Below are 20,012 nucleotides of genomic sequence, written 5' to 3'. Positions count from 1 at the left end.
GTATAGTATGGCATTTTGGGCCGAAAAAAACGACCATGCATAGTAAGGCGTTTTTGGCCGAAAAAAACGACCATGTATAGTCAGGCGTTTTTAGCTCCCCCAAAAATCGACCATGTACAGTCAGGCGTTTTGGGCCGAAAAAAACGACCATGTATAGTCAATGGTTTTTAGCCGAAAAAAAACGACCATATCTAGTAAGGCGTTTTGGGCCGAAAAAAATGACCCTGTATAGTAAGGCGTTCTTGGCCGAAAAAAAAGACCATGTACAGTAAGGCGTTTTTAGCCGAAAGAAACCGCCCATGTATCGTTGGGCATTTTGCGCCGAAAAAAACGACCATGTATAGCAAGGCGTTTTTAGCCGAAAAAAATGACTATATATAGTAAGGCGTTTTTAGCCGAAAAAATGTACAATTTATAGTAAGGCGTTTTTAATCGAAAAAAAAGTGACCATTTATAGTAAGGCGTTTTTGGCCGAAAACAACGACCATGTATATATAGTCAGGCGTTTCTGGCCGAAAAAAAATGACCATGTATCGTAAGGCGTTTTTAGCCGAAAAAAACTACCATGTATATTAAGGCGTTTTTAGCTAAAAAAAAACCAACCATCTATAGTAAGGCGTTTTTAGCCGGAATCCCCCCCCACCCCCCCCATGCATAGTAAGGCTTTTTTCCCCCTACAACCATGAAAATTTGTCTTCAAATTTTCATCCTTTTTTTTCCAGAGTTTGACTGCTCCTGTGCATTTTTTCCATTCTGGGTTGGATGTTTTCTGTTCTCCTGGCCGTGGATTTTCCAAGCCAGTTCCCGTCAGGAGGCCATGTTTATGTTGGAGCGGTGAGTGGATTGTTCCACGCGAGTCTATAAAACAAGCAGGAGAGTGAGCTGGACACTGTATCAACAACCAACCCAAATTCATTCTCCTCACTTGGAGTGGAAATAATCTGAGGACGCAGAGAAACATGTGAAAACGCACGCACACACACACAAAAAAAATGGGCTAACTTGGGCTCAAATTCCATAAATATTTATTACATATCAATAAACAGAAGTACCTACTTTCACAGAGGTGTTCTACAGCACTCGTTTTAAATAACTGCTCCAATGATCATAGTCATAACAATAATAATCTTAATAGTCATCATCATCATCATAATGAGTGTTCAGCTCTGTTTCATAATTTGAGGCCACATTTGATACACAAACATTTACATTTACAAGTAGTACTTGGCATTAAAAACGATGGCGGTACAATATTTTAAGACACTTGGTGTTGTTTTTTTTTCCCGTGTGTGTGTGTGCATGTGCGTGAATTGTTTTTCATTGGATAGCACAGAGAGGTTCAGCAACAGTCCAAACAACAACGACAACACCACTAACAAAAATAAGAGCCAAGGGGAGGTAGACAAAGGAAAACAAACGGCAACCCGGCCGTCATAATAAACATGAGAGTGGAGGACATTTGTAAACATTTCATACCATTTGTGTACATGTGTGTGTGTGTGTGTGTGTGTGTTTTAACATTTCCTGGTTTGAGGAAGTGAAGAGATCATGCAAGTTATAAGTAGGCTGCTGCGGGGCCTGGTCTGTCAAAAAGCTTATTTTGATTATGGATTTAACTTTAGATGATAAATTTAATTAACATTTGTTGTTGTTGGTTTTTTTAACTGCAAAGTGGACATTAAACACACTTGGCTAAATGTAAACGCTCGCAATACAACACAGGACCTCAGGAGGCGATGGTTAGAGACCGTTTGAAAGGATTTGGGGAAAGAAATGTCAGTATATAAATACGGCGAACCCCTTGCTATATTGTGGTTCATCATTCACACTCTGAGATTTTTAAACCTTTTTGAAATTTTGTTTTTACAATATAGGCAAATAACTGATGCCCATTACACTGGTCATCAGCAAGTTTACATTGAAAAGAATAATGTTATTTTTTTTCGATCAGCCACATTTTGTTGGATCAAAATGAATCTGGCTTGGTTGAAGATCTTGGTAATATCTTTTTTTTGTCTGCTGTGTGTGTTAAAGTAGCAATTTTTTTGAAGGTTTATAATGACCGTGACATCTATGCTAATTTTCATTAGCTCATCTATGGTGTTTTACATTGTATGTTAGCCTTCAGCTATCAGACTTAATAGTTATCTAGTTGACTAGTTTGCGGTTTAAGGAAACAATTTTTTGTTGTCTGCTGTTTGTATGTCTCACTGCAGTTCTTTGAAAGTTTTGTAATCACCGACACATTTATGCAAGCTGTTTTTAGCTCATCAATGGAGTTTCACAGATGTATGCTAGCATTAAGCGGGCTGATTTGTGAGAGGAAATTGTATGCTTTGGTTCCACAATATTTATTTGCCTTTTGTTGTATGCTTAATTTATATGTGTTGCTACTCCGTGTGTGTAATTACCGTGACTGTTTATGGGGCTTCGCATGATACTATAAAATCTGGTTTTACAAGTGGATCTTGAACGTTTACGCTATTTTGTTTAAATTTGGTTTGGAGATGTTCGGGAAAGACCCTCCTGTGTGTATATCTTATAACTAATTTGGACTCTGGTTACCTAGAAAAGGACTACAATCATGGCTGCTACTGCTAACCCCAGAAGGAAGTGACGCAGTTCCGCGCTAGCTGCTGGTAAATGGCACTTGGGAAAGACCTCCAGCCCTGTTTTCAACCTGTGTACACTCAATAAAAGGGGAAACGGCCAGAGAAGAGCGCTCACAAGTTCGTACCCTTTTTTTGTTGTTGTTGTTGTCATTACTTCAAGAAGAGAATAAAATAGATTTGTTTTGATATAATACATCTATAAATATGCATCCCAGACATTACGCTACTTTGTGTATAAACAGATTTCTACAAGCGTATTTTGTATGACATTTTTCCGGAAAATAATAATCACATCTTATGATACGACACTTAAATGAATAAATTTGGATTTAATGTGACTCCGTTAGTTCAAGTCTGCGGTAGGAACTCAAAACGGCCGCGAGTAGAATCTGGCACCGGTCGCCACTCTGTGTTTTGATTACAACCACGTACATACTGACACATCCATTTGACACAGCAGCCATTTGAAAGGGGAAAGTGAAGGAATGCAAAAACAAACAAACAAAAAAAAAGTGGAAAACAAAATTTTTAAGCACAGCAAGCAAAACCCCCCCAAAAAGTAGATGGACTATTCACCAAAAAAATGGGAAATCAAGATTTCGGGTGAAATTTCAGGATTAATTCACAATAACTTTTACCGGTGAACTTTTTAAACTTTTATTCGTTTGTTGAATGGTTCAGTACTTTTTACTTGTATGCGTTGCTCCTTTGTGTGTGTTACAGTAGCAGTTTGAAGATTTAGAATTACCGTAACATCCATGCTAATTTACATAAGGCCCTCGATGGTGTAATATGTGTTAGCACTAAGCTAATAGACTTTCATTAGCACTTTTTCTCAATAAAGTTGCAACTTTTTGATGATGAAAAATTAGATTCTCTCTTTCAATTTTTTTGTTTTTATCATGAGGTCACAATTAATGCAATTTTTTTTCCCTCATGAAATATTGAAATAATATACTTTAACCCTTTCGTGCTCCAATAACCATAACCTGTAACCTGATAACATGGTAAGCTGTCCACTCTAGTAACCGCTGCCCCTGAAAGGGTTAAAAAAAAGTCTGTTTTAATATGTTTGGTGTATTTTAGACTCATCCGGTAATTTCACCCAAAAAAAGCAGCGTAAAAAGGGTACAGGAGTGGTTGTTTGAGAGAAGTGCACAACGGGATTGTCTTCACTTGAGATCGAGGACATCTTCCTCGAAGGACGCGGCAAGGGCGAAGGCGCTGGCGAGCGGTGGCGGACTGTCGGCCCGAAGCACCAAAGTCTCCGGCTCGGCCTCCAAAATGGATGCCACGTCCAAGTCGGCATCGCAGGCCTCCGAGTCTAACCTGACGGAAGAAAAAATATTTGGAGAGGTTCTGGTGTTGGAATAGGGTGTTAAACTACGGTTAGTGTTTCACATTAGGGCTTTGTCTTTTTCCCAACGTGCAGAATCTTTGTCTGACCTGTCACTGTTGGTGGACGTTAGCGCTCGTGCTCTGGGCTCCTCTGCTGCCGTGTTCTTCTTGCTCGCTTTCCTCGCCTTGGATGCGCCGCTGTCCGATTTACTGCTCGGTTCTTCTGTCAGGCCTGTTTAAACAATGTGTTAAAAAAAAAAAAAAGATAAATAATTTTTAAAAATCGGATTCAACTAGCTATAGTTAAGAACATTTTTTAAATGTAATTTAATTTAAAAAATATTTTAATATACAGTATGAAAAAAATATGTATACACACACACAAACACATTTGATGAAAGAAGGGGAAATGAAGTTTACCGAGCAGCTCTTTGCGCGTGCGGCTGGCTATCTCTTTGATTTCCATGCGCGATAGCGACAGCGAGTGCGTAGCCGAGACCAGAGGGGCAGCGCACGCCACCGCGGCGGGGGCGGCGGTCGCCGCCGTCAATACCTTGTGGACCAGCGGCGACTTGAGGGGTCTCTCGATGCTGCGGCCCACCAGGTTGCACAAAGGGATCTTGAAGATGTGCTTGCACACCGACTCGCCTGGGAAAGAGGCCACAGATGAGCTTGACTGCTTTAGCACGTAGCCACACAAAGATACTCTGGTGTTGTAATGTTTGTGCTTATTAAATCGCAAAATTGTAAGACTAACGACTGACAAGAATTAGGGCAATAGGAGTAATTTCAAAATAGGGTGTTAAATTATGGTTAGGGTTTCACATTGGGGCTTCAAATCGGGAGGATGGTTTCAAATTAGCGGTAGGATTTCAAAGGTTTTCAAGTTAGGGATGGATAGTGGACTTTTTTTCATTAAAAAAATCATCCAGTGAACGTTTGCAGACGTTCTTGTACCAGTTGCAGAATTCTGTATTTTTCCACATTTGAATTCTTTAGAGTGGAGCCCAAACACTCCTTGGGCAGTTTTCAACTTGGCCACTGGAGGGCACTGTTGCCGCTCATGAGAGCAATCCAATGAAATGCGCCACGGCGGGTTATGCAGGTCAGTTGGGCGATCGGCGTCATTTGGCAACATTTCACGATATACGCGAGTCAGGCCGTCAAATCAAGTGGGATTTTTTTTAAGAGCGCTTTAGCGTGCTGCAGTGACATCACTTGACTCCACCGGCACCTCCCCCAAGGAGCGCTACAACCCCTCCCAATTCAACTCCCAATTCCTCCTCCCTCTTTGTGGTGCTGTTATTTGGACCTGGGCGGACAAAAGTCTCCATGGAGACAGGGCAATCTGCAGATCACGTCCTTCACCCCCTTCCTCCCTCATCAGCTTTCAGGCACCAATTACTCCACACTTTGGAGAACCTTTTCACTCCTCATCCTGAAGTGAAGCGTTTCAGGAAATCTTTTTGTTGTTGTTGTTTTAACACGACAACACAAATGTGGGGTTTCAATCCTTTAATTGGGGTTTATGCTTAAATTAGGGTTTCAGTTGATGGTTTAAGGCATAGGTGTCAAACTCAAGACCCGGGGGCCAGATCAGCCCACCATGTCATTTTATGTTGCCCGCAAAAGCAAATCATGTGTGTCAACTTCCTTGCTAAAATCTGTACCGAAATGTCAAAGTGTCATGTGTAATAAATAACATTGAGATTTTGCAATAACCAATAACACTCATTCAAACAATAATTAACAAACTATTACAGTTGATTTGACTGATTTCAAAACTGGTAATCCATCAATTTGCTATGTCCAAGTAATAATATATAAACATTTATTTAGTTTCAATGTCGTAACGGCCCTCCGAGGGAAGACGTAACCCCAAAGTGACTCGCAATAAAAATGAGTTTGACACCCCTGGTTTAAGAATTGCCAACTATTTGATGAGTGGCGTGGAAAACACATGACGTTCATTTAACATTCCAGTGACATCATTCACGGTACCTTCGGCGTCCTTAGACGTGTACAGCGAAAGCTTGGTCCCGTAGGGGATCCGTATAGAATCTGAACCAAGGACCAAGAAGAGGGTAACGCACACACATACGCACACACACAGGAAAAACAACACAACATTAAGTGGGTGAACATATTTTCCATCCCCCCTACCAAAAAAAAAAAAAAAAGGGAAAAACAGTTGACTTGCAAGAAAGAGAAGAAATTGCGCAAAGTATATGCATGGCAGTGAGTGCAGTAATTTCTAACTAACATGGTACCAGCTGTTACGCTGACATAATACATTGCTTGTGAACAGAAAAAAACAGTTGTTTATCGTTACGCTTTACTAAATTAAACAGAGTTGCCTGGTGATTGTCACTTGGAACAGAGTGTCAAAATTGACCCATGTGTAGTATACCACATGCTGCTTCACCTGACTGACATGACACGGCATCATTTATCAATAGAAGAACACTTATTTTGGGAAGGATTCAAACTAGACTGAAAGGGAAATTGTCTGTCAATGCATTATGAGAATTACACTTTGACCTTTTTCAAATGACTTTCTTTTGTCCATAATTTTGAACGAGTCGTTTCCTCATCCACATTCAAAAATATTTAATATGTAAACAAGCTTTGCTCTGATTGGTTCTCTGCTTTCCTTATTTGGGATGGAAAAGTGCCTTTTGCTTACCATCCCCGAGGGGTGAGGGGAAAACAGGCATCTCGTAGCTGGTGGGCGTCTGCGGGGAACTTTGCGAGCTGGTGTCCCTGGAACTGCAGTTGGAGGCCGAGCTCACCGGAGCCGAGGACACAAAGTAGATGTCCGACTGCGAAGGTTTGGATCGGAGACAAGACTTCACTTTGCAGCACTTGCGTGTATGAAATACGAGGGTGCCGTTATTGCTCGATAACCATCCAGATCGACCGCCATGTTGTTTCCCCGTAGACTCATAAAACGGAGTGAAATGAGTAAGCTGAGACAGCATTTTGTGCTAATGCTGAAAGGAGTCTTCCTCCAGTGAGGAGAAAGAAAATGTATTTGCCGGCGTCCTCATTTTTGATTGCTCTTACAAGGACATTTTAAAGGTTTTGGGACTCTGAGGAACCACTGCTGGCATCATGATCCACAAATGGAGAAAACTGGGAACATTGGTGAACCTTCGCAGGAGTAGTCAGGCAACCCAAATTACTCCCAAATATAATGATAAAAACATCGCACATACAATTAAACATTACTGTACTGTTACTGTATAGCACAATGTACTGTAGGTCTGGGGCTGCTTGCTAATTCAGCACTTGGACAACTTCCTGTTGTTAATGGAACAATGAATTTTGCTGTACGGACAACAGGATGGAGGGAAGCAAATACTTCAGACCATCATAGACATGTTCTAGCAAAACATTTAGTACTGACCCGTGAAGCGGCAAGCTGCAGTTCCGGGACCACCGCAGTGTACACCAGGTTGCCATTGACCACTAGGCGGATCTCAATGGAGTCTGTGGTGAAAGCCAGGATGTACGGGAAGGCGCACACTGAGGAGAAAAACACCATCGTAAGGATGATACCATACCATTTAACGAAAATGGCCCCTTAGCAGTTCATAACTTTATTTTGTTCTGCCTCCCATTTAATTTGGATGTATTTCCACTGTCCACCCTTAGCTGGCGGCACACAGAAAACTGAATGTCAAATCCACTTCAATCCTGTTTTTTATGCCTACTCGAAATGTTGGTGTCATGTTGACACAATATGACAGACAGCGACAGTATTGATACAATATGTTCAAAGTAAGAATTATCTTACTAGGGCAGCTGCACCAAGTGTGTGGTGATATGCTGCCCCCTACTGGAGCACAAAATATTAATTACATGCAACATTAGTTGCTAGAATATAATACAGAAAACAAAGCAGTTGCTTGAATGTACTGTATATATTTGTGTGGTGTGTTTGTGTGAAAAGTGGAGACTTACACACACACACACACACGCACACACACACACACACACACACGAAGATGTCACTAATGAGTGGACAAGTGTGGCATATGGTATGGCACTCCATGGTGACCGCAGAGAGCTTGTCGCATTGCCATTGCAACGAACCAATAGCGTTGGGCATCTGGTTCCAGCTGAAGTGGAAGTCGGACGTGTTGGACTGGATCATGGGCGTGGAGCCGTTGAACGGACACACTTTCTTGTACAAGCAAATATCTGCCAAAGGAAGGAATTAGAAAATAAAATTGTTGGCTGTTGGCTACTAATAGTCCAAAAAATATGCTATTATTGTTAAACAAAAAAAAATTGACAAAAAATTTTCTGTGAACATCAGGTTTACAGTCAAACATGCTAGTAGGAGTGAGTACAATGGTCTGGGGCTGCTTTGTTACTTCAGGACATAGATGTTTGCTGTGGTTAATGGATCAATTAAATCACACAAATTCCTGCAGGCAGAAATCAGCAGATGCTGCCTTCATGCTTTAGCGCTCTTTTTGAGAGAGAGACATTCCACTAGTATATTGAATTGTCTTTCTATGGAGGACAGAAATTGGTCCAGTACAGCTTGATTTCAAGGATGTGGAATAAATGCTCACACTGTTTTCCATACAGTCACAGTTGTGGTAGTAGTAGTAGTAGTAGGTGTGTTGGTGTTAAGGTTATAAATGTGTAGAGAAAGTTATGTTTGTGTACCCACAATTGTAACACAAGAGTAGACCAGCCTCGCCATCCTCATACACGTCCATAGCCGCCACAAAATTGACCTGTGGACAGAGAGGGAAAAAGGGAAGCCCTGTTGTATCGCAGTTCCTCATTGAAAGAAAAAGTAAAAAACAGAATGGCAAAGAAAAGAGAATGTAACATCCATGCTAATTTCATCGATGGTATCTCACATTATACGTTAGCATTAGGCCAGCACACTTTGGCTAGATGTATTGTTTGGTTGAATGTTTTTGTTTTTCGTATTTGAGTGAGTCTGAAAGGTATTTCTGCAATAAATGGGGGATAAATGTATAAAATGTTTAGGATGTTTTTATATGGTGTTGTGTCGTGATATAAAGGTTTGGTAGGTGCGCCTCACCCTGTTGGCATCGACGTGGTGCAGCCGGTAGGCGTCGCCTGTGCTCTCGTTGATCAGGTCAAACTGATGTTTGTAGCCCACGCATATCATGTTGTCGTTCTCGCCCGTCGGCCCGTCCACCAGTGCCATCACGGCGGGTGGGTCGCACAAACAGATCTCCTGGTGGAAGGAGCGCGCCCACGTTACATGATCAGCCATAGTCCCACATTACCCTAGTGGACATTTTCATATTGTTTGTCACTGACTACCACTAACCTGAACTGAAACCATGACAAAAACAGGATGTGTTTGGCGGTGCACCTCAAATAAATTCTAATGAATCCAGCATAACCAGTAAGTCAGGAGGCGAAATAGCAAAACTGCCTGGTGACTTAGAAACTACTTCTCAAAGAACACATCGGAAACCAAATCTCCGTTATTGGGTTTCCAGAGGGTATTTATCAAAGGTATTCATGAAATGTTTGGTTGGGTTGTGTTTAAGTTAGCAGAACATAACACCTAGCTTGCTAGCTAACGTCAGCGCTAGCTTATGCTGTGCTAATGCTAGCTCGGGATTGCCCAACAGTAAAACAAAGTACGCACAATTATGCTATCTTTCTTCTTACTATGCAGTAATGTAAAATTCTATTGGCAGAATGATTTTATAATCCCAAATAGATTTAGACCTCATTGTACAATGTTAATCCTATCTGGCTTTGAGTGTTGCAGCGAATTAGTTTTATTTCCAATGATTTACTTTGATATCCTGTGGTTTGACCCCATGAGCGTGACGCACCCGTATGTACTGAAACTCCTCCACCGGCGAGTCGGTCCCCCCGACAGCGCTGAAGCCTTCGAAGCGTTTCCGGGTGATGAGCAGCAGCTTGTTCCGGATGGCCGCCACGATCCTCAGCTCCGAGCCGTGGTGTGTGTTGATGGAGTACAAATGGCAACCTGGTGGGAGGACAGGGCGGAGGGTGTCAAATTCGTGGTGACTACAAAATGTCAAGAAAAGTCCACTGTGCAAAGATGATGATTATGGTCCACCTTTAGTTTTCTCCAGTTTATTCTCCCGGCTGTCGCACTTGCCACGGGCTTGCTGCTGCTCCTCTAGGCCTCTCTTGAGAGTGCTCAGTCGGAACACGTACAGCCGAGCGTCCTTTCCTGGGAGAGACAGGTCGGGTGGCTTGCTAGAGCATGAGCCTTCATTTTTTACACTACGTGAGCATAACTAGCCACAAAATGTCAGGAAAAATACTGATAATCGGTCTTTGAAGACAACAAATCCATACTGTACTGTATATCGATATCCCGAGAGCGATATTTAATCCCAGCTCTGCTCTGACAGTATCGATTGTTTTGCAGTATTGATAATGATGGGATAGTGATGTGACAATACAGTGGTGTGTGATATTGATGTTTTGATAGAGTATCATCGATAGAGGCCAAAAATGATAAATTGCAATATTGATATCTGTCCAGGCACTACAAGATACAGCATTGATATCTGATGTAGGTGGAGTGATACCATAGCTAGAGAGACGATAATTGCGATATCAACATTTTAACCACACCCCGAACAGAAACCATTTCAATACTAATGTATTGATATCAATGTTTTCCTACTGCTGGAGTATTGATGTCTGATGTCAATGTACTACATACTACATCTGTACTTTATAATATCAATGTCAAAATTTGTCCTATCCCTAACGGCAACAGTACTACAATACATCACCTGAAAAATATGTTGGCGTTCTATTTTGATTAAAAAAATGATAGATCACAATACCATTTACCATAGTTTTGCCACTACAAGCCACAGTATTGATATCGTATCTTTCGACAAAACAATATGATACCACTCGATACTAATACAAGGATCAATATTTGATAATGATGTACAGTATCTGGATACAAATGTGAGGTATGGCAATATGGAAATTTTCTCACAACGTTGCTACTGCCATTGTTCAGGCTGCGACAAAATATTGATATCACAACATACGGCCTCGTCATCCTTCAAGATGTGGATTTCCTGGGATAAGCCGAGCAAGAAGCCGTAAAGTGTCGGGGTAAATGCGGGGCTGCCGTGGTGTCATGCCATCAAAGGCGTGTCGTGCCATCAAAGGCGAGTTAATCACATTTGTCAGTATGAGGGTGAGCGGGAAAATTGATGATATGATTTTCATTTGCAGCCATTTTGTTTTCCTGCTTGCGGCATTTGGAGCCTGGCTGCGTGCATATATGCGCGTACTTCGGACACATTCCCTTTAGCTCCTTAGGATAAACAGACACAAACGACAGCACAGTACTGACACCAGATCGATATGCTCAATGGAGAAAATGAGAAAAGGAGGCAGCGTACTCGATTCAATGAGTGAAATTTGAGAGCAGACCAGGCAAAATAACAAATGCTACACAGTGGAGGGACCTCGGCCAGCTTAGTGCCTGGCTAGCCGAGTATACACACCAAGTATTTGTACTATTAAAAAATAGGATGATATGAAAAGAAGAACTGCATAGAGAAGAAAAAAAAAATCCTTCACCTTTGTCTGCTCGAGTGATGAGCAAGTCCTGAGGCTCAAGTATGTGCATCTGCTTCACTAGCAGCGTCTTGTCAAACACCTGCACCGGTGCCGGGAGAGCCTGAGCCTCACCGGTGCTGGAGGAAGGTGGATCAGAGCCTGGAGAAAAAAAAAAAAAAAAACAGATAGGCAAAGTAGCCCACAGCATTAACATTTGAATGGCATAGAGAACCTGTAGCTTTTCTTCTTTCCATTTTCGGTTAGCAATTGAAAATCACAAAATTCAAACATGCATGATTAATTTTGAAACCATTTTTTTTTTTAATCGAAATACTTTTTTTTAATCACAATTCAATTCTAGCCACAGATCGACAATATGAAAAAAAAATGATTTGAAGAGCTTTACTTTGACAAAAGCAATGATTGGCCACCATTTTGTGGCGTCTTGGTGCCAAGGAAATGTGTTAAAGCCAATTGAGGGGCTTCATTTAGACAAAAGCGGTGCTTTACCACCATCTTGTGTCATCTTTGTTCCAAGGAACTATGTTAAAGCCAGTTGAGGAGCTTCCTTTCGGCAGAAATCGTACTTTTCTGCCATCTTCAGGCATGCTGGTACCGAAGAAAGTGTGTTGAAGAGCTTCATAAAGACAAAAGTAGTTCTTTGTGGCAATCCGGTGTTATAAATAGGCCATGGTAAACCTTTATAGGGAGATTACTAAAACATTATTAAAACATCCCAAAACTGAAAAAAAAATAAGAACAGTTAATATTAATTAGCCGCTTTGTTTGTTTGTTTGTCTTTTATTGCCAGTTGAAAACGGGAAGGACAAACGATTGACGGATTGATTGAGCACGTATGGCTTTGATGGAGAGGACATGTGTGGTGACCCCCCGGCAGGACAGTCAGTTGCAATTAATCTCGGCTCACCATCCAGCAGCAGGACCCCCGCTGCGTCGGTGGCTACCAGCAGCGACTGGCCCCATGAGTCGGCGCACACCACCTCGTGAGGGAACGTGCTGCAGAACGACTGCGACTCCCACGGCTGCCGCACACGCGCACACGTCAAGCAAAAGGCAGTGTTGCTATTTGCATTGATGAGCTGAAAGCTGTCACCTCTTTTCTGCACAAGCCGGTGGTGACCAGGCTGGTGGGGGCGTCGCCTCTCACAATGGTCTTCAGCTTTAGAGCCTAAATGGTGCAAAGCATTTGTACACGATGAACCCCCCCTCACGCTACCCGAAAGTCCCTGTGACCACCCAAGCCCCTGCCCTTACCCTAGCGTCCTAAAGCCTAACCTCAACCCCTAACATGAGCCTTCCTGATGCCCCTGAACTGTAACCCGCCTAAATGTAGTTTTATACAAATGCCCTAAATCACGGGTGCCCGACCTTTTATGACCTACTACTAGATCTACTTTCATCTACCGCACATGCACCCATTCCCACATTCCGCTACCCTAGCGTCTGCGGTGTATTCATTTTACCTGGCCTATCCTGACGAATTCGGCCTGGCGCGCCTCCTCCTTCTTCCGCGCTGACTTTGGCGACTCGGGCAGCACGTCGCTGAAGGAGCGGCGGTTCAACATGTTCTGCGGAGAAAAAGGGACCTAATATGTGGCGCAAACACACAGGCACGATGGAGGTGAAAGAGACGGGGAGAAAGAAAGCATCTAGTTATATTTACATCATATCATTGTATGTTTTTTATGTATAAAGTATCTGTTCTTCTACTTGAGCACAGGGTGTGAGTACTTTTGCCACCTCTGCTTGAGAGTGACAGCGAGAGTCAGATGGGAGGAAACACGAATGACAGGGAGCAAGAAAAAAGGCAGCACTGCAGTGGAATCAGTGTGTGTGAGTGTGTGTGTATGCTGTCGTGGAGTACGCAGTGGGCCGCAGTGGAGAACACAGTCAGCAGCTTTTAAAGTCGCAGTGGTGACATGGAGGAGGAGGCGGGGGATGGAGGGTCAGCCAAATATTTGGGGTTTTATCCAAGACTTGCTGGTACCTTGTGCAGGTCAGGCATGAGGTCCTGGTAGAGCGAGCGGATCAACATGTCCAAGGTCCGCTGACGCTTCTGGGCAAATGTTGGCGTCTCCAGTGTGGCTTTCTCTCCATTGATTACTGCGTGAAGAAAGTACATTCGTTGATGTCCCTAAATCTTGTAATATACTGTACCTTACGAACATTTCCGACATACAGTAAAGCTCCCTCTGTTGCGAGTCATGATTTTGCGTTCCTGCTACAGCGTGGCTTTTTTTGGGTACCATTTTTTTGACTCTGTTTTGTTTCGTGTGCCGTTAATTTGGGGTGTAATTCCACCGTTGGCCATTAGATGGTGGCACATTATTTAGTTTGACACAATATTTGGACTAAAAGAATTAAAAGAGGACGTATTCAGATCAGCCTCCTGTTTGATGAAGATTATTGCATGTCAAATCCTCTTCGATCCTACTTTTTATGCCTACAGAAAGCAGTGTTAGTGTTAGGTTCATTAAAAATGTACAGTCAAGCTCTATGGGGTTTGGCACCCACAGATTTAAAAAACGTTTTCAATATTACAACATTTTTTTCTAAGTAGTTCTATTCTTCACGTGACTGTTTATCACTGTTGTTTTTTTCAAATTTTTTTTTTATTTTTAGGAAATTTTGGAGTTTCAAAAAATAAAAATAAAAAGAATGATTAATTCAATGATTGCCAATTGTATAAAGATCATTGCTCCCCCTACGCAACATGAGGGTCAACTGTACTTTGTGACTACAAACAGTATCACTGACAACTAAACTGTCTCAGTTTCCCCAAAAAAGTCCAATGACAGTAAATAAATCAATCATACATTTGACTAATAAAAAGTCCCTGAATTCCTGGTGATCGGTAAAGACTGGCGGCGACGGGAGAGGCGGTCCAAACAGTGGCACACTCTCCTCGGAAAAAAACTTCAACCTGCGACAAGATGAACACATGAATAGCCCAAAAATAAATCATCAGTAACTCATCCATACTTTTACAGATACGCTCACCTGTAACTGTCAGTCTGGCAATTATATCGAACTAATGCAAAAATATCTGCACATGTGAGCTAAGGAAGCGCACGGCAGACTAAAGATGACGCAGCAGTCGCACTTGTCGTTTCTCTTGTAAGGATACGGGTGAAGTGCGAGCGGATCATGGAGGGCTTGAAGGATGACGATGCATCATCGCCCTCCTGGAATACGATGGTGACGATGTCGTTTCCGATGTGACGCTTGCGCTCCACCTGCAGAGGGGCGACAAAAGCGGCGGGAAAAAATTTAATGCCCAACATGTAACGACATTTATTCAATATACCCGACATCCAGCTAAAGGTTCCTGTGGGGTGGGGAACTCCAGTTCTTTGCGAGTCAAAACCTGCCTGTTTTAGATCCCTCCCTACTTACCGACACCCTGAGATGGATGAAAATGGATGGGATAAATTTCTGAATCCTTATTTCACAAACGCAATATTCATCTGAATAGCGTGTTTAGACAAGTGGGAACGTAGCATCTCATACTCCAAAGAAAATGTTTGCTTTGGGATGGTCAAGTCATAAATGCTCAAAGGGCTTGCCAACGTCACAAAAGTAGAACCGGGAGCAGACGCACACCTGTTGTTTGTTCTCTTTGGAGTAGGGCAGCATGGTGGACACGTGGAACATGAGCTCATGGCCCTGATACACCGTGTAGATGGACTTGATCCCTGTAGTGTCGTCTGGAAGAAGTAGCAAAAAACAGGACAAAGTTTGTGAGTTAAGGCCAGCTCGACAGGAGGCTAAGTGTTACCTAGCGGATAATATGGTGACCTGTCACCAAGTTCAGTTGACAAAATGCAGACTGGCCAATCACAGCGCAGCTAAACAAAAAGAAATAGATTATACAAACGTGATGACCAGGAGCATGTCTCTTGCTAAGCTTTATTCAAGATACATAAATTACCGGTAAGCTAGCCGACTTTCGTTGTATTGTAAATAATGCTGCCATGTTGTAAGGTAGTTCTTCAAAATGCAAATGTCGTACCAGGTGCACACAACTGGCCTTATAAATTTAGCTTAGATTATAAACCGTTTTAAAAGGTGGCAGAATCCAAGCAAAAATGTTTTGTTTTGGCACTTCTTACTCTTGGTGTCAAGGCCTCCACGGTAACCCGCCCATCCCTGCAAGGTTATGCTGTCTCCCAGCAGCTTGAGAAACTTGTCAAAGCTCTCGCTCCCCATTTCTGCAACAGACGGGCAAAACAAAACCAGACAAATGGCATCCAGATAATGCTGTGGGGAGCGGGGGGGGGCAGTTTATATTTTACCATTGCTGAACATCTCATCGTCTGTGAGCTGTCCATCTTTGGCAAACAGGACGCCAAATTTAAAGTTGACGGACCCCTGTGGAAAGGTTATGCTCATGATGGCTGTGAAGATTAAAAATATAATATATACATACTGTATATATATACAAGTCACGGTAAGCACCGTCTTGTACCTCCTGTTCCTCCAAGACGAGCAGATCCTGAAGGCAAGAGAAGACAAAAGTTAGCATGGACTGAGGGTATGCTAAGTGGCATTGCGTTACGTGTCATGTTACTTTATGTAAAAGTTTGATTACCTGACCCTGCTTTGACATTGCTTTATAATACATTAGGTGACATTGCGTTACCCTTTCTTATGGTACAGTACATTATATTACTTTTACATTGGATTTTGGTAGATTTTGTGTCATGTTTTGTGACTTTACATGACATGACATGACATGACATTACGTTACAGAGGTGCATTAGCTACTCGCTCACCTTCTGAATGTCAGGGTTGAGGATCTCCCGCGGGCCTCTCTCAAACCTGTCCATGTTCATCGCGCTGGCACGGCGCACATGTGGAGATAATGACATGAAGAGATGAGAGAAGCTCGGTGGGACCGAGCCGGGGCAAATAGCTTCAAGGTATCCGGCGGATGAAAATGCTAAGTCACACAGCCTTTAACATTCGTAACATATCTAGTCGAGTGGACATTTTATGTTTTAGAAAGCAGGTAGAAACATGTTTGTTGTTTGCACGCATTCCAATATCGGTTTGTTTATTTATTCATTTCTTTTTTTTTATGACCTTACAGAGTGAGAGTGAATGAGCGTCTCCTCACCTGAGGATGGACTTGACGGATAGTGTTTTAGTGGGGCTATAAGGGAGGCTGATCTTCAGGGTCCCCTGCGCAGACAAGAAAAAAAAAACAAAACATCTGAAGAAGACTTTCATCTTAGTTCCATTTAATTCATCGCAAATAAAACGTGACAAATGACTTTCGAAATGTTGCCACCTTGGCCAAAATGCTGAGTCATGTCGTGCCACCGTGCCGATATTCATGTGTGTGTACACGTGTACATCGATGACGATGACTCAAGAGCCACATTGTCTCACACACTCCCCCCCCCCCCCCCCCCCGCGTGTGTGATTAGCAGTTGCTTGAAGGTTTCCAATTACCCTAACATACACGCAAATTTTCATTAGCATGTCTATGGTGTTTTGCATTGAATGCTAGCATTAAGCTAGCAGACTTCCGTCAGATGAAATGATTTGTTTTTGTTGAATAGCTTGGTGTTGGAATATCCAACATTTAATGACACGATTGACTTGGTTGCACTTAAACAGGAAGTGATCGTAATTTGTTTTTGGCTGCATCCCGGCAAGAATTACAGTGGCCACGGCGGATCAAAAGAGTTGATACCGTTTTCCTCCACAAGATGGCTCGATACTGCGGAACCCGCTGGTTGTTCTGGTCGGACAGGACCACAGACAGGTAGAAAGGGTTCTTCTCGGCATCCGTGCCCACATAGTTTTGGTGCACTGAAAGAAAACCATTATGGAACTTCTGACACTTCTGAATAAAAATTGAAACGGCAGATTTGTTTATGCTCCCATCGTCACAATTGAAGACTTTTTCAACGTGCACACTTGTTTGATTCCGTGTTTGCCACGACTTTTTTAGTGGGTTTGGGTAAAACTAAGACGAGCAAATCCCATGTTGTGACTTTTATAATAAATGTTTTCTGTGATATGTTATGAGCCTCGCGTTTGAACATGCAGTTGAGTGCAACTGTTTGGAGTCTTACCCGAGTGTTTGTGATGCTGCTGTTGGCTCGTGTGACATTTTGTTCAACTGACCTTTCCCGAGGAAGTATTTAAAGAACCATCTGGTGTGGTACTCGGGATTTTCCAAGTGCACGTCGGTTCTCCTCCAGGTTCCAGGAGCGTAATCCAAATTCTGCTTGTCACATAAATGAGGCACTTTTTTTTCCGGAAATAAAATCGATGCAGTTACAGTATGTTCCATTTTATGATCAATTTTCTTTTTTCTTTTTTTTGCCAGTGGACGCACCAATTAGACGGGAGGTGTTCAAGTTCTCAAAGTGGAGCAGGGAAATTGATTTTTTATTTTATTTGGGGAAGTAAGTTTTATTTGAGGAAAGGCATTTATTTGTTGTAATCGCATGAATTCCATTCTTGTCAGTACCTCATCCGTGGAGCCATTCTCCACGCGGAAGCGTCCTGCCCTCTGAATGGCCCCGTCTGCATCGCTGGATATCAGCTGCCAAGGATCAAATGCATCAAATTACACACACTCACATATTCTGCTAAAATGTGCTCACACACTACAGAAACACTTATTTTTAAAAATACTCATATACAATGCTACGTTTTGGGTTTTTTTTTTTTTTGCTCACATACACAATTGAAATGCTCTCACTAACTATTACCCCCCCCCCCCCCCCACACACAGCATTTTTTTTCACTTCCAGACACTACTGAAGAAACTGCACAACATACTGAGGTATGCTCAGAAGGTACTAAAATATTTATTTCAGTGTTGGATATGATAGGTAATCCGCAATTACGCTTCTGATGGCCCCTCAAGCACACACACACACACCCACCCACACACACACACACACACACACACACACACGAGGGGTAATGCGGAGGCTCACAAACACGAAAGAGGAGGACGAAGTACGGCGGATCATCATCACAATTGCGGAGCATGTTTGGTCGCTAGGAAACCGGGCGTATCACTTCTGCCATTTGACCGTAATCGCCCCCGCCCACTTGCCCCCCCCCTCACTGATGGAGGTCATTGTGAAGATGCGACAAGGGAGACATGGCGAGTGAAGGCGACATGTCGCGCCCGTGCAACAGATGGCGGGGAAGCAGGTCGATATGATGCAGCCTCGGGAATTATTTTTCCGGGTTCCATATTTTCCAGGACAAATTGAACTTTCTAACACAATGCTAAGTGACTTTAAAATTTTTTTATCTTGCACTCAACAAATACTCTATATATTAAAAAAAAAATGCTAGAACTCATCTAGGTTAAACTAAAATAAGCATATTTAAAAAAAATCAACTCCCAAACTTTGCTAAAAAAAATGCAAACCACAACTATTGCGCCATCGTTTTATCCTGTTTGTAGCACAAAAACAGCCGTCAACCTGAAAGAGCCACGTGCGGCTCTGGAGCCGCAGCTTGCATAGCCCCGATTGTCGCTCGATAATATAAGTACCGCGCATCCATAAAAGCAATGTAGCTCAATTTCTCGCTTCTCTAAAAGGCGTCATGCATTCAGTCTGCTTCATTGTGACACAGTCTTGTCAATGCAGGCGACCAGGTGGCCCGCTTGGCTGATAAACAACTGTCTGTCGAATATGCAACATCCATATTAATCGGCTTAGAAAGCAAAGAAAAAAAAAGCAGAGTGTGTCTGCACCCCAACCCCCCCGCCAACGCTGCCATTCCATTCCAAACTGTAAAGTGCATGAGGAAGCTGTACATTGCCACCTCGGCCCCACACCAGAGCCCCAACGCCCATCTTCCTTCCTCTAATCGCAGGATAATGGTGGGGAAGCTGACTGAGTGATTCCTCCTTGCTCCGTGTCACACCGCGGAGGCGCACGACAGAACGAGAGACATACGGACGATCCGCGTTCAACGTCAAATCCATCTCCTTCGATAAGGGCCATTGAACTTTTTTTTTTTTTTTAACGAGGGAGACAGACACAAATTAAGTCTTTGAATTATGCAACACAAGAGTGGAGATGCCACTCCCAGCCTTCCCTTGGTTCAGGGAGAGTAGAAACGAAGTGAATATGCGACGTTCCACAGAGTAGAAGGCGGAGGGAAATGAAAACGAATATGCAGTCTTCCCCCATTAGAGCGGAACCCTGGGTTACAAACGAAATCTGCTTCGTGATGAACTGTTGAAACAAAGTCATGATTCCCATTGTGAGCAATGGAAATGTAGATAATCTGTTCCAGCCACGCGATGACGATATATTTCTCTTATTCCTGACGGTTGTGTGGTTAAAAATTTTATTCTGTGCTGGCCCACAAGCAGCGAAAATTGACGGCAATTGAAATGCATGGGCAGTTTTTTTTTTAATCTAAAAAAAAAAAAACATTCCAAAAAAACGCTGATAAACATTCAATAAAAAT

At 42.6% G+C, this 20,012-nt stretch overlaps 1 protein-coding gene across 3 annotated transcripts in view; it reads right to left on the bottom strand.

Moving 5' to 3' along the window:
* Nucleotides 1-1,008: 1,008 nt before the first annotated feature.
* Nucleotides 1,009-20,012, bottom strand: part of garnl3 (GTPase activating Rap/RanGAP domain like 3) — a 33,529-nt gene continuing 14,525 nt past the window's right edge. For 2 of the 3 annotated variants that reach the window (XM_086135427.1, XM_086135429.1), the window contains exons 3-30: nt 18,037-18,111; nt 17,688-17,787; nt 17,251-17,369; nt 16,669-16,733; nt 16,325-16,388; nt 16,018-16,044; nt 15,845-15,920; nt 15,662-15,760; nt 15,153-15,256; nt 14,677-14,785; nt 14,550-14,595; nt 14,366-14,472; nt 13,537-13,652; nt 13,013-13,135; nt 12,643-12,717; nt 12,457-12,571; nt 11,550-11,687; nt 10,048-10,164; nt 9,797-9,954; nt 9,022-9,180; nt 8,638-8,704; nt 8,049-8,156; nt 7,360-7,478; nt 6,637-6,772; nt 5,952-6,011; nt 4,371-4,598; nt 4,059-4,182; nt 1,009-3,941 (exon numbers count right to left, since the gene is read on the bottom strand). In XM_086135427.1, the coding sequence (XP_085991553.1) occupies nt 3,785-3,941; nt 4,059-4,182; nt 4,371-4,598; nt 5,952-6,011; nt 6,637-6,772; nt 7,360-7,478; nt 8,049-8,156; nt 8,638-8,704; nt 9,022-9,180; nt 9,797-9,954; nt 10,048-10,164; nt 11,550-11,687; nt 12,457-12,571; nt 12,643-12,717; nt 13,013-13,135; nt 13,537-13,652; nt 14,366-14,472; nt 14,550-14,595; nt 14,677-14,785; nt 15,153-15,256; nt 15,662-15,760; nt 15,845-15,920; nt 16,018-16,044; nt 16,325-16,388; nt 16,669-16,733; nt 17,251-17,369; nt 17,688-17,787; nt 18,037-18,111 (2,991 nt within the window). In that variant the 3' untranslated portion in view covers nt 1,009-3,784. The remainder of the gene's footprint in view (nt 3,942-4,058; nt 4,183-4,370; nt 4,599-5,951; nt 6,012-6,636; nt 6,773-7,359; nt 7,479-8,048; nt 8,157-8,637; nt 8,705-9,021; nt 9,181-9,796; nt 9,955-10,047; nt 10,165-11,549; nt 11,688-12,456; nt 12,572-12,642; nt 12,718-13,012; nt 13,136-13,536; nt 13,653-14,365; nt 14,473-14,549; nt 14,596-14,676; nt 14,786-15,152; nt 15,257-15,661; nt 15,761-15,844; nt 15,921-16,017; nt 16,045-16,324; nt 16,389-16,668; nt 16,734-17,250; nt 17,370-17,687; nt 17,788-18,036; nt 18,112-20,012) is intronic. The other variant, XM_086135428.1, reaches the window with a different exon arrangement.

This window comes from Hippocampus guttulatus, chromosome 17 (genome assembly GCF_054856545.1).
Source record: "Hippocampus guttulatus isolate MCC_2025c chromosome 17, RoL_Hgut_1.0, whole genome shotgun sequence".
Lineage (NCBI taxonomy): Eukaryota > Metazoa > Chordata > Actinopteri > Syngnathiformes > Syngnathidae > Hippocampus > Hippocampus guttulatus.
The sequence above is the reverse complement of the archived record's forward strand: the minus strand, read 5'-3'. Positions and strand labels throughout refer to the sequence as shown.